This window comes from Perca fluviatilis, chromosome 11 (genome assembly GCF_010015445.1).
Source record: "Perca fluviatilis chromosome 11, GENO_Pfluv_1.0, whole genome shotgun sequence".
NCBI classification, from domain to species: Eukaryota; Metazoa; Chordata; class Actinopteri; order Perciformes; family Percidae; genus Perca; species Perca fluviatilis.
The window spans coordinates 19,632,873-19,647,900 of record NC_053122.1 but is presented as its reverse complement, the minus strand read 5'-3'; the positions used below and the strand labels follow the sequence as shown (position 1 = coordinate 19,647,900).

The window sequence follows — 15,028 nt, the reverse complement described above, 5'->3', positions numbered from 1 at the left end:
ATAACTCCATTACAGAGGCCTGCATTCAAAATCTTATTTGAATAAAATCATAGCAGTAAGATATTATCTGCAAAATGCACAAGCATCAAAACTAAAAGTACTCAGTATGCCGCAGAATGGCCTATTGTTGTGTTATAGTACTGTATTGGATACATGTGTGCAAAGTAATGTAAGCTGGTTGAGGTGGAGCTAATTTTAACAACTGTATATACTGTTGGGTAGTTTAATGAAATATTGCATCATTATTTATGAACAAATCATGATTTATGTGAAATGTAATCTGAAAACTAACTATGGCTGTCAGATAAATGTAGTGGGAGTAAAAAGTAGAATATTGTACTTCCGAGTGCAATATTCTACTTTTGAAGTGGAGTAGAAGTATAAAGAAGCAAACATGCTCATGTAAACTATCTCAAATTGTGCTTAAGTACAGTACTTTATTAAATGTACTTGGTAATATCATAACACAGCACAGTCTATCTTAGAATGCAATGTCAGCGTCCATACATTTTGAAAGCATTTTGAACAAATGACCTGTGACAGATCATCATTTTTAAAGCCTTTTACAATTGATAAACAATCTTACCTAGTAGCCGTCCTGGAGCAGCATCATTCAATGGAGTTTGCCCAGTTGTCTTGGAATTGTAGATTTTCAAATTTCGTTTTTTTATGAACAATTAGTCGTCTGTGTTGGCCTAAAAGTTGAGTTTCAAAGTTCACTCTTAAAACCACAGTTGGCAAAACGATCTCGCCTCGAGGTACATTTAGCAGTTGTAACTATGCCTTAATTAAGTTTGTTCTTAATTACACTAATGTTACTTCTGTCTACTCTGTAAGACCCAACTCCTCCTTTCAGTAAGACAGTCCCTGTAGTATTCGGCTGTAAATGTTCCTGGGACGTGATGGATCCACCAAGACAAAGCCATCAATAAACTATGAACACCAAAAGTGTGACACTGCACACTGAGTGAACAGTTCATTAAGTCCACATGAACAATCTAATGTCCAATACAACAGCCCTGCAAATTTCTCAACAAAAACTGCAATATTTAGTTTTTGTTGAGAGATGTTGATTTAAAGCGGTGGCATGGTGAAAACCAGGAGACACCAACCAGAGGACCCTGCTGAAGCTCCTGAATAAGAAAGTCGTTTTATTCTGTGTATTCTATAAATGTTTATTCTGGTCTGTAGTGTCTTATATCTGCTTTCAAAAACATAAAAATCATGATGATTATGTTAATACACCTGGACAATTTTGTAACAGCTGATGCATGTACAGTTTTTACCTCATTAAGAATAAATTAAGCTAAATAAAGCTTTTAAGTTGCACAATTTAGTTACTTGCAAATGTGGATGTTGTTGTTACTTAAAATATGACAATTTAACCTTTTATTCACATGAGGAATTGTTTTACTACTTCTACTTCATCACCATAAACCTATTATCAGCACTACCAGCAAATACCAAATACCAGCAAAGTATTACACCTTGTGTGCACAGTATTGAGATACAGTCCTACTGGTTTATTGCTGCATACAGGCAATTGTGACATATTTAGCATACAGATTTCCTGGAGTGTGCATGCTGTATTGATCAAAAAATACTACTTTGGTTACAAAGAAAGATTTTTGTAGACCTCAATAAGGATTTCTATGTTGTGCTGATTTCATTATTGTGTCTAAACAAATGTGACAACAGCAGAGGAGGAAGCAAAATACAGTCTGTGTCAACTAACAGGCTTACTTGTTCAACACATATAAAAGGCACTTTTCGAAGCTGTTTGCTTTTTGTGTTGTTTGCTTGCTTGTAGCCCCGGTGAAATGTATTTCTTAGTATTGCTTTTGTTGATTGTTTGGCAAAGACATTATTACTCCATGTCATCGTGGTTCTGGGTTGACTCGTTGATCACCTGAACCAGGATGTAAGGACAAAGAAAAGGTTAGCAAGGTTGTCTGAGCTTAAATTATCATCAGAAAACTACTTCATTGATTGAAAATCACTTGAAGTGGATTCTACCTGACCATCCCTGGTCTCAATTGTCTTGATGAGAACCTTCTTAGTTTTTGTAGCTTCAAAATGAGGTTTTAAATCACTCATTGTTTCTAAAAAAAAAAAAAACAAACAGAGGTGTGTTTATTATTATTATAACCAATTCTAACACTCCTGCTGTGAAATCAACATGCAGAATGTGATTCTACCTCTCAGGTTTAGAGATGAGAAGTTTGGCAGAGGGGTGGAGATTCTGAAAAGAGAGAAATACAGTCCACGAATCAACATCTGTGTCCTTGTTTTATGTCATGAATGTTAATAAGCATCTCTGTCAGCTAGATATTTTGAAGATCTTCATCCTTCACCTGTTCTCCTCTCCTTCCAGCAGCTTCCTGTAGGTGGCAATCTCTATGTCCAGGGCCATCTTGACATTTAGGAGGTCCTGGTACTCCCGGAGGTGACGGGCCATCTCGTCTTTCATGTTCTGAATGTCCTCCTCCAGGCGGCCGACGGTGTCCTGGTAACCGCTCGACTCCAGTGAGAAGTTCTCCTCCATCTCTCTCATCTGGCGGTCCAAGGATTCGTTCTGGGACAGCAACCAAGTGGGATCAAAATAACACTTAGGGAGTGAAAATAACTTCAAATAGAAATAAAATAGAAAGGTGATTTATTAATTTTTTTTTGCTTTTGTGACCTGGATGTGTATCCATTTGCTGCATCATTATTTAATCATGCAGTTGTTTCTGTACTTTCTGTGCTCCATTTATTTGATTCCAGCTACAAAGTGATTGAAAAATGTGAGGTTTTGCATTATTATCATGTGCAGTAAAGTATAAGCCTAATGTTGCATACTCACAGTTCCTTTAAGGGCATCCACCTCACAAGTAAGTGACTGAACTTGGCGCCTATAGTCATTGGCCTCTTGCTTGGCCAGTCGCAAAGCATCATTATTCCTGGCTGCCGCTTCGGTGAGGTCAGCAAACTGGCGATCCCAGTGACAAACACAGAGAGCACAGGTTAGAACTGAGTCAACTGGTCAATAAATGATGAGTCATAGGTTGAGGGAGAGTGACTATGGCAGATAGCGTGAAGCATGTGATGAAAGATGTGGCCACAAGAGGCTTGCAGACAGACGCGTAACTATCATTAAGCAGGGTACGTGTTTCTCACGGGCCCGGACCAATCAGGGGCCTGCATCACTGGAAGATATTGATTGACAGCCGGGGCCCCCTATCGCATTTTCATTACTTGCGACAATCCCAGCAGTACCACGTGACGCCACTGACCAAGCGGGAGTGAGAACGGGTCAAATTAATTTCCTTGTTTCTGTTATGAAGAAGAGACGTGTGTGACATCTCACATTTACCAACAAAACGTACAGCGAAAGACCATGCAAAGCATTTCAGACCGATTTCACACAATCACACCTAAGAATCACACACGGTGGATGCAGGAAAAACCGCAGATGAGACGTACAGGATGACCTAAATTGAGGACAGCTACGCTCGTTATTGTAAGTGCAATGATAAGTTAAAGTCCAATAAGTACTTTATCAAACCGTATGAATGTGTGTCCCAGCCCACAATAGGAAATTAACTAACAATGTAAAGATCAACAAGCCACTGACAGTGACAGATATGTTCATATTTGATTCATTCAATAAATTGTTATTTTTTTGTCTTAAATCCACCAGCCATTTTCATATTATACCAACATTTTATACTGAGCCTTTTTGGTAAGGTTCCTAGGAAATCTCAGCCCAGAGTAATTAATTAATAGTAATAATTATTATTCTCCCCAAAACAAGTTTCCTTTTTATTTTTAGAGAACTATACAAAAAAGATTCAAACTTTATTTTCAACTTTACTGTCTTCCGCAACTTCATTGCAACAAACATACAAAAGACATCGCAATTGTATCGAAATTTTTTACTAAAGCTCCCGCGAAATCAGGAATTTTGTGCCGCAAAAATCTCAAAAAAAGGCTGCGAAATTCTGGAGGGACTGCCCTTGTGTGTTTTTTCATGTGTTATGGTGCGCATTCACCAGTGTTTTTGTTGTTGTGGTGCGCATAGGCTACTCCTGATTTTGTCAGTCATCTCATCCCCTGTGTCTCTATGATCTTGTCCTGTCCTATTCATGGTAGCCTACTCGTGGACATTGCATTGCTTTTCAGTATGTTGGCAGATGATTGAATGACTTTTTTAAGAAAAAAATTTAAAACAGCAGATTTTTGGGGAAACATGGGGCAGTGGGAACACGCTGTTAACACAACAGTGACACTATAACTTTTTAGGTTGATATGGCAAATTTGTTAGCAAACAGTCAATACCTATATACAAATCAAGCAGATGAGGAGCAACATTATCATTCATTTGGAGTTGTATTTCTGGCCACTTGGTGAATGTAAGTTCAATATTCACTCTATTTTAGCTCTGTTTTGATCTCTACTAAGTCCTGGGGGGGATATGTGTCTCCTTAGCTGCTAAATGCTCCTCAAGAGTTCACCAGTTAGTTGCTAACTTTGTCAGCCATCTGGTGCTGGGCAGATAGTGCCTACTGCAGCCAAAAACAACGCTGACGAGGGCCATGAAAAATTATCCAAAACAGTAAAGTTGGGGGTCAGAAAACCAAAACAAAAGAGCTAAAAGACAATAAAATACTTCATAGAATTAAGGGGATTAGGAGTAGTCATGTGATCAATTGCTAACAGAAAAATATTGATTATCGCCGCCTTATATTTTATAGATCTAAAATGATGTGCAGAATGTGGGATTACATGAATTTCTTGAACATTTTTAAAATTACACCACATTCTCTTGTAGAAAATCTTTACCTTGGATTTGTACCATTCCTCAGACTCATGAATGTTTTTGGAGGCCAGGTTCTCATACTGCAGACGGACGTCCCTCAGAGCAGCTGTAAGGTCAGGTTTAACCATCTCCATGTCCACCTGCACATGCTGCTGCTGCTGGATCTGGGTCTGCAGCTCCAGCATTTCCTGCAATAGAATCAATAGAACTGGCATGTACAAATACTTTTTTGCTTACTCAGAAGACATACATTGAGGACAGCATTGCGAGTATGTAGAGTTTTATTTTAATGTTCATTTATATACTTTTCCATGACTTTCCTAGCTGTATTTAATTGCACTGATGCATTCAACCCTACCGATTTGGTACTCTGACCAGATTAACAAATACCTCAAATGATTTGGCCCAGTAGTCATAAGGGTGTCTTTAGCTTATTAGGCAGTACATGCACAGTGTTTCTGCAGTCAGCTTTTGCCAGAAAAAAATGAAGCTTACCTCATCATGCAGCTTCTTGAGGAAGTTGATTTCATCCTGGAGTGACTCAACCTTTCGCTCTAGGTCTAATCTGGCGAGGGCAGCATTGTCCACATCCTGTGTAGTGACACTGACTCTTAATAAGGTGACTTGTGAAGGTAACATGAATTACGCATTATGTGTTTGCTGATATAGAAAGAAAATGCTCTCTCAAACATGCTGTACAGACACACTCACACAACAGCCACATACACACAATGACCCATTGTGTAACGAGGAAAGGTCACAAACACATGCATCCAATAGAAATCAACTGCAGGCACATGACAGATGTCACTCCCACCAAATCCTCCAAACTATACAACCATATAGGTTGTTTATTCCTATCTATCTATTTATCTATCTAATACGACCCATAGGAGCATTTCATTAACTAGTGTCCCTAACAGTGGCAGGAAGTACAACCCACAGGAGCATTTTAAACACACTGTTAAACACAAGATGTGAAATGGACGCAGGTTGGTTAGGTTTAGGCAGAAAAACTACTTGGTAAGGTTTAGAAAAACTTAGATGCCTATCCTTCCTTCTGGGAAAGAGGTTAAAAGGGAATTCAGTGAGATTGTTGCAATCCCTATATAAATGAATTTGATTTAATAAAAGGACACACTGTAGATCACCCAGAGCCACAAAGCATTATTCAAGAGGCCCTTAATCCCATTTATTCTTACCTAACTGCATTCTTGACTTGAAGGTTTCTATTGGTTCTTTTGGTAGAAATTTAGTCATTCCACTGGAAGCTCTCTTACTGTGTGCCTGTCTTTAAGATACAGTAATTACAATAATTACTGCATCTTACCATTCATAACTTCACTGAATTAAGCATGACGCAAATGTTCTCTTACTAAGAAAAATCACTATAATGTAAAACACTATTGTATTCAAAACATCCTACTATATTCTATTTCATTCTATCACTCGCACGTACACACTCGCTGTGGCACCGCACCGCTGTGCTTTGTCAGGGCGTTGGCAGGCTGGTAATTGAGGTATCAGCGAATAAAGGAGCTTTGCTCTTGCTATAATGCCACAAACAAAGTCTGCTATTCAGCAGGGTTTCCCCAAACAGGCCCAGGGCTGGAAGAGTGACTCTCTGCCTGACTGAGTGACAGCCAGCTGCAAGGCCTTGCATTGTGGCACCATGGCAGGCCACAGAGGACTTCCTTCCTGCTATTCATATAGACAAGTTTGTGATGGTGCAAAGTATTAATAACATACTGCAAGCACAAAATCACTGGAGAATTTAAGTTTACTCTTATTTATGTCTGCAGCTATGCAAATGCACCTCGTTTTTGTTGTTTTCTTTGTAGCGTGACACTGATTTGAAACTCTTTCCACGACTCATCATCTCTTCATTAATCACAATGAAACCCAGTGGTAGTGAACAATGACTGACAAACGAGTGAGATTTTAATGTGCTGATGCTCTCCCTGAATGAGACAGCCGGATCACATGGTGGCTTGTCTTCTCGCTCTGATAACCACATTGGGTCCACACTGTTTTGTCCAGCTCATTCAGTGTGACCAGTCAGACTTAAAAAGATCTCCTCATTGCAGGCCTGATTTAACTCAACAGTCACAACTTGGCCTTTTGTACCAGGACAGGGTCAGTTCTGCTCTACAGTTATTTTGGATCATGACTAGAATCTGCTGTTGTGCCATCAGAAGAGTGCATTCCTGTCTCTGCAGCTCATGAGCAATAATTAGATAGAGATCAGTTAGGGGACCAAATGGACATTTACACCACATAACTGTTAGATGTAAGCCTCATTGAGATAATTGAGGTTTTACATCACTTGATGTCAATTTAGTTTTTTTTTCAAAGCAGAATAGCAGGATAGGTGGGGCAGTGCTCAGTAGTCATCAGCATCTTCTGCTGTTGAAAACTAAGGTCATTCCCTATTATTACTCTCTTTGTGTCTGTGTGTGTGTGTGTGTGTGTGTGTGTGTGTGTGTGTGTGTGTGTGTGTGTGTGTGTGTGTGTGTGTGTGTGTGTGTGATCTATAGTTCACAACATGAATTGTACTGTACCTGTCTGAAGCTGTGCAGGCTGCCCTCAGCCTCCTCCCGCTGGCATATCTCATCCTGCAACCTGCAGAGACAAAAAGCAGGCATTTTATTTTAACAGCTGATGGGACTCTTCCCTTCCACCTTAAAAGCATGACATGACCCTTTTTTCTGCCTCCCCAGCTCTGTTTGCCTTTTCTGCCTCCACTTCTTCATGAAAACATTTCAGTGCGAGATAATCTTCACCCAGACACAGAGCTGGTATATATATATTTTACTAGTTACTAGCTATAGCCTGTAATTAAGTCTATATAACAAGGTTATGAATAAATGGGGCATGCACATAGGCCTACTGATACTAACGTATCTGATTTATAGGCCTACAACATAACAAAATCTGTATGGAGTTTCTTAAACATCACACAGGGGAGCACAGAGACGTGCCACGCCTCCATACTTCTCTCTCAGCCTGTCTATGTCGTCTGCAAGGTTATCCCGGTGAACTTCAACCCGGGCCTTCTCGTTGCTGAGCTGGTCCACCTGGCGCCTCAGCTCCCGCATCTCGTCCTCGTACAGATCTCCGACCCGGGACGTGCCTTTGCCCCGCAGCTGCTCCAGCTCCGCCAGCAGAATCTTGTTCTGCTGCTCCAAGAAGCGGACCTTATCGATGTAGTTGGCGAAGCGGTCGTTGAGCGACTGCATCTGAGCTTTCTCGTTGGTGCGGTTCGTCATGAACTCGCTGTTTATGGCGTCGGACAAGGAGAAGTCCAAGTTCTCGGAGGCCAGCCGGGGCATGGCTGCGCTGCTCCGGAGCCTTTGGGTCTTCGCGGAGGAGGAGGAGAGACCGTAGGATACCCGGGAGGAGCGCACCGGGCTGGAGTACTGGCGGCTGGAGTAGCTGATCCTGGTCGAGACTCTCTCCCCGCCAAACATCTTCTTGTAAGAAGACTGTGGAGCTGTTCTATAAGACATCTTGCTGGTATTTTTTTTCAGACAGTAGCTCGGTGTTGCTCGTGTCCCGACTGCATCAACGGAGTGCGCCTGGGAAGGCGTTTCCTAACCCATTACTTATTTATAGTCTCCTCCTCATGCAAATAACTCAACAGTGACCTGAGTGACACCTTGACGATCCAATCAGAGTAGCCTACGGAGTAGGCTACACGAAAGTTGTATTTCAGGTCCATAACAGACCCTGGATCAAACTAGGCCAAAAGGTTATTGCACACGATAAATTAAGGATATGTGAGGTCTGGCATGTTCTGTCACCTGAAAGATGTTCAACAATAAAAGTCACATTTGGGTAATTGCATTTGTTTCAACAACAGCACGTGAGTGTCAGGAGATGCAGATTGGGCTATTGATAGTTCTTGTGAGGATTTATTTTGGATGTTTTGCCAGAAACCCCTGAAGCAGTAGGATATGGGTCTGATCTCCAAAAACTATTAGCTATAGTTAAGGGGACAAAGAAGATGGGAAAAAATGAAAAGGTGACATTTAAATGTATTACTCTGGGACAGAAGGTTTTCCCAGGGCTCTGTCCATGTCAGGAAAATTTCATCCTCACAATCCAGATTTGAGTTAATGCAGTGCAATCAATCCCTTTCTCCTTTTGTCTCTTGCTCTAGATAAACAGACACACTCTACATGCATTTTCACACTGCATGGGTTTGTCCAATCTATTTTATCCAGCAGTGTGCGATAAGACTCCTCAATAAATTGTCACCCGCTTATAGTTTTTTGTTTTTTATCAGCTATGGTGTGTGTGTGTGTGTGTGCATGTGTTCATATTAAAGCATTGTATGAATGCACTTTATGTGAAATGCTTGAGTGTGATAGAGACGTGCAAATCAGAAGCTTCATAATTGTTAAATCAGGTTTAGAGGACATCATACAAGTGACGGAACATGCAAACACACATGGGCTGCCAATCTATTATGCACATGATTCTTTTTGATGATCACACCACTTACAGAGAGGAAAGAAAGAGAGAGAGACAGAGAGGTTGGGGTGGGGTACAAATTCAAAGTAATAAAATACCAGCAGGTTTGCCGCAGCTTTGTATTATGTTTGCGGGTTTTTAGTAATCACCCTTCCCCCAGATTGACTAAAATATGTCAGGGGAGACTCTTTCACTCCCTGTCTGTCTGTCTGTCTGTCTGTCTTTCTGTTTCCCTTTCTTTCTCCCTTCTCTGCATAGAGAGCTGTCAGTACTGCAGTGCTGCTGACTAGCTGAGATTCGGTGATTGTGAAGGGAGACGCAGGGCAGCAGAGCTGAGCCAGGGACACTCTACACCTCTCAGCCACACTGCACTTGTGCTACTGGGTGTACTGTGCTCAAAAAAGAGGTTTTGTTATGTTTGTCGACTAGATAGCAGCCTGAACGCACAAATATTTATTTCACAAAGATTATTTCACAGAGATCACATTTTTGCCTCGAGGGCTCAGGTGGCTGCAGCAGATCGAAGTTGGCATGTTGCCCCTAAGCTATGACTGTGCAGGGACAAACCCAGCTACTCAGTGAGCTGGTCTGGTCTTTGTAAAGCATCATAGGCTGGGGAAAACATCAAACTACAGTCTAGCTTTGTCTGAGCAACATTAGGGAGTTAACAATTTAAATTGTATCTGCAAGATCATTAAAAAGATACTTTTTTGTAACCCACATATCTACATTTCATTTTTGTTCCCCCTCCTGTTGTGTATGCAGTGGTGGAAGAAGTATTCAGATCACTTACTGAAATAAAAGTAGTAATACCACACTACAAAATACTCCGTTACAGTCAAAAGCCCTCCATTCAAAAACAACAACTTTAATTACAAGTACTGGCAACAAAATGTATAATGTATTAAAATGAAAGTAGTGATTATGCAAAATGGCTCCTGTCAGTTTTATGTTATCATATTAATGGATGATAATTATCAATGTATTCACTTGTACTTCAATGTTGTAATTGGTCCAGATGGAGCTAATTGCATAATAGTTCCTTCCTGCCAGGGTATAATCTACATCATTACATCATATTTTATGAACTGATATTTTGGTTGCTAAATCTGAAGTAACTATAGCTGTAAAATAAATGCATAATGGAGTAAGTACAAAAATTCCCTCTAAAATGGAATAGAAATAAATAAATAAAAATACTCAAAGTAGAAGTACCTCAAAATTGTGCTTAGGTACCGTACACAAGTAAATGTACTTCTTTACCCTTTCACCTTAAGAAATCCAATAAAGTCACACTGTCAGGAGTGGCTTTGCCACCTAGAACCAGTTTTGAAGTTATCGTACAACAATCTAGTAAAGCTTGTGGTCAGGGGGATATTCTAAAAGGGAGATTATGAGCATATGTAAGGACTAATACAGTGACACAAAACACAAAATATGTAGTATTGTATGTGTCTAGTATGTTCTTTGAATTGATTGATTTTCTACATGGTTCTGTGTCTTATCCCAATGAAAGTTGTTCTATTTGTTTCTTAGCACTGGGCGGCAAGGCACCAACTCACATCCATCCATCCTGAACTCCCTTACACAATTTAAAACTGCTCTAAAGACCCATCTTTTAAAATTAACCTATGCACTCTAACTGCCTTAACATCATCTCACGTTTTTTAACTGTTGATCTTAATTCATTTCTGAGCCTTGTCCTATCTAATGTTGACTGTGCTGATTATTATTAATACTTCATAGTTTTTGAATGTTTGTATTAATATACTTAATGTAAGGTGACCCTGAGTGTCACAAAAGGTGCCATTAAATAAAATGCGTTATTATTATTATTATTATTATAAACAGTATATCTTAGCATTTGACTCAGGAATAGGTAAAGTGCTGTAGTGAAAGTAGTATTGAGATCTTTTAATTTAGGGGAAATTGCTCAAAATTTTGTCTTTACAGGTATTGTCTATGTAAATGCATCGCACGCTGGAGTTTAATCATGTGACCGTTATCATGTGACCCTTCTATTTCACGTAACGGGCGCAGTTTTAAACACATTCAATGTGAAACGGAACTAGGCTTGTTTAGGCAACAAAAATACTTAGTTAGGGTTAGTAAAACATCAGGGATTTGGCTTAAAACGAGTCACGTAAAACTATTAAAATGAGGACGTAAAGTGGCGTCACACACTGAGGTCCGTAAAACCCATAGATAAAACTTGGTTAATTTCAAAATGAAAGTTAACTTTTGGTTTCACAAAGGAACAAACCCTGGTCTCCTGAGTTAAAGTCCTGTGTTTGTTTCACCAACCAACCAACCAACCATCCCAACCTCCCTCATTACGCAAAATTTGGCGCGCTTATACTTTGTCACCTCACTTCCTCATTTGTTCTTGTGATAATTTCTACAGCTACGAGAGGGCGCAATTAACAAGAAACGTTATTGTCGGTCATTATGAGGTGCTTGCATAATCGACCCATATGGTAGTTTTTGGGGTGAGGACGGGCTGAGAGGGTCCACACAATGGCCCCAGTACGAGTAAACAGTGGAACCGCGTTACTAAAAGAGGCAATGGAAATTCACATGATCAACACTCACTTAGAGGCAGGGGGGGTGTAAAAAATTCCTGCTCTCAGGCCCATTATGAGCCAGCCCTGCCAGTGTTGGCCAAAGAGACAGACAGAGGAGGCCGGGATTGTCACAGACAGAGCAGGGATTGTGTATTGCTGATCTGTCACCTAACTGCAGCGATAGAATGCAGACAGTAGGCCGTAATTATTGTTTGTAGCCCAGTGTTTGCCAGTGCCATAGTTTAGGCCAAATAGCTCCCATTCTTGGCAATGTTTGGAATTTATCGTTTGGTTCTTTTATTTTTGTTGCTGAGGTTCACGTTTCTCTCCAAAGCAACAACACTGCAGGGGAGCTCATTAAAACATTGTACAACTGGACTAGAAGAAGAATCAAATAAGACTCAACATTATTCAGAGTCAGTCAGCCTGTAATGGGAAAGGGCATCAGATAAGTTAAATCTTGTTTCTGGGTGTCATCGTTTCAAAACCGCAGGCACTGGGCAGTAAAAAGGCAGCCTTTGTTTCACCTCCCATGATGGTGAATCACAGACCCGCGCACCCAGTAGCCATAGCAATCGTCCAACATTATTTTCCAGCGTTGAAACCCAGACAGAGACAGATTCAGGGCCTGCCCTGTTTACAGAGATGAACTCTTACTGGAAATGAATGATATATTATTTATAAAAGTTGCAAAAATGCATGTTTTTAGTGTGCAGTTTGCAACAGTGTGTCCCTATCTAACATTAAGTTCCTTTTTGGTTATGCTTGTTTAGTTTTTTGGTCAGATAAATTGGTTGGCTTCTTTGTGGGACATGACATGGCAGATTTAGTGGAGGGAGTGTTGCAGCACAATGTGTCTGTTGCGCCTGGAGATCAGACTGAAATAAATCTAAATGTAACAAAGTATGCATGTATATCCACACTACTCTCCCCCACTAATACACCCAAATGTGCTTTTGTCAAGTCTGTGCATGGTAGTCAGGTTATATCAGTGGTGAAAATAAAGTAACTAAGTATATTTACTCAAGTAGTATTTCAATGTTCTTCTACTCCACTAGTTTATCTGACAGCTGGATTAAGATTTTACAGAAAAATAAAAAAGATAATTTATAATTTAATTAAAGCTGAAGTTCCCGACCATTTTGGCTTGCACCAAAAAGCAATGTCTAGTGTGGGCCCCTTGTCACATTTCATGTCTATAAATTAATAGCAGCTCAATCAAAGAGGCATTTGCCAGCTTAACTTCTCAAATGGTTGGAAACCACTGGACTAATATATTATATTTTATTAATATATATAGTATATAAACTAGACCCACCTCGACCAGCTACACCAGTAAATGTCATGCATAATAATATATATTACATGGGCCATTTTCCTACAGAACGAGTACTTTTACTTTTGATACTTAAAGTACATTTTGCTGATAATACTTCTGTAGTTTTAAGGACTACTTATCACTTACTTGTAATTGAGTATATTTAAATTGTTGCATTAGTACTTTTAATTAAGTAAAGAATCTTAATCTACCTCTATTTATGAGGAATTTTCTTATCTCTTTTAATTTTCTTAATATCTTTTTCTGAAGCAACTGTACTGGAACTTAAGCACCAGCTTTTCTGTCAGTGGTCAACAAAATGGGCAGAGTAAGGACGACGGCTGTTCATTTCAGGGAATGGAGCTTTTACACTGGATACCTTTCGACCATGGTAACAACAGAGGAATTCAATTGCGGGGGCTATTTTCCAAATCTCCATAGTGACTGACAAAACCCTTGGAAAGTATCCAGGAATGGCCACTTTGTAAAGTCCTCTCTCACTTTCTTTGTCTCCCTCTTTCTTTGTCTCTCTCAGCATGTGTGTGTTTGCAAGGCGTGATTGGGTCAGGGACTAGGAGGGGAAACAAGGAAAGAATAACTTCCCAGCATTTGCGTCTTAGCCAAAATCTGTATGTATAATTTGTCAAATATACAGCATCAAATTCTCAAATGAATTACACCTAGCCAATAAAAACACATATCCTTTTTAAGGATAATGTCCACTGGTCACACATAACTTGAGGCAGTCTGTCACTAAGTGTCATATACATATGCCAGGCATGCCAGACAGCTGCAGATGACACTCACCCTCTCCTCTGTGCACTCACCTGCATCAGGATGAGTGGATAAGGGTGAGATAAACCCTGTAAGTGTGAAGGGAGAAAAGAAATGACACGTATGATACCTAATAATACATCACCATAACAGTTTTGTTTCCAAAGTCAGAATAATATTGAAGTAAATCATCTTTTTAAACATATTGACATGATTATTTATTATTATTATTTATTATTATTATTTATTCCTATTGTTTTTTGTTATATTTTCTGTTTGTATTTCAATGTGCTCGTATTGTGACTTCTTGTGTTGAATTGCATTTCGTTGTGAAGCACTTTGTGATTTTTATCTGTGAAATGTGCTATACAAATAAATTTTACTTACTTACTTACTTACTTATTTAAAGAGATTTGAGAGAAACCTTATATAATCCAGGACTGGAGTTGGGACTCTGGCACTCTTGCACTGTAAACCCGAACGTTCAAAGTAATTAAATAGATTAAGTAGTGTATACTCAAAGTTTTAGAACAAGTTCTACTAACTTAATTTTGTCAAGTTGGTGTAACATGTTCTTCCTTTTTGAGTATTGTTAACTAATATTTTTTGATTAAATGGAACTATTTTGTGTATAAGTAAGCATAACTTAAAAACATAACTTAAGTACAATGTAATAGAATTGAGTAATAACATACTAAGAATGATAAAGTCCTGTTATTTCTATTGTTTAAAATAGGGATGATTTAAAAATAAACTGAATTTATATAGCACATGTTAAAATACAATAAAATCTCAAAGTGCTTTACCAAATAAGTAAAATCGATCATAATAAATAAATTGCAATAGCAAATGGTCTGAAATGCATTAGACATTAGTGGAGGACAAAATGTTTTTATTTTATTTATTTTTTGCTTCATCAGTATATTATAGCCTATATATTCTTTTTATTTTTTATTTAAGCAGCAGGGATAATTTTGTATGGAGAGTTAATCTCTGATTCACCGCGAACCGAGCAGAAGGTGGCGCTAATTTGCACACTACACTGATTCCTTACCGCTCTTTGGAAAAACACAGAAGAAGAAAAGTTTGAACAAC

At 39.2% G+C, this 15,028-nt stretch overlaps 1 protein-coding gene across 1 annotated transcript; it reads right to left on the bottom strand.

The window, feature by feature from the left end:
- Window positions 1–1,376: 1,376 nt before the first annotated feature.
- LOC120568742 (vimentin A2-like) lies at window positions 1,377–8,393 on the bottom strand. Its single transcript, XM_039816422.1, has 9 exons — window positions 7,796–8,393; window positions 7,363–7,423; window positions 5,297–5,392; window positions 4,825–4,989; window positions 2,846–2,971; window positions 2,355–2,575; window positions 2,199–2,242; window positions 2,017–2,102; window positions 1,377–1,909 (listed from the first exon to the last, which is right to left on the bottom strand). The coding sequence occupies exons 1-9, from the start codon at window positions 8,308–8,310 to the stop codon at window positions 1,868–1,870; spliced, it is 1,356 nt and encodes a 451-aa protein (XP_039672356.1). The 5' UTR covers window positions 8,311–8,393; the 3' UTR covers window positions 1,377–1,867.
- Window positions 8,394–15,028: the final 6,635 nt, after the last annotated feature.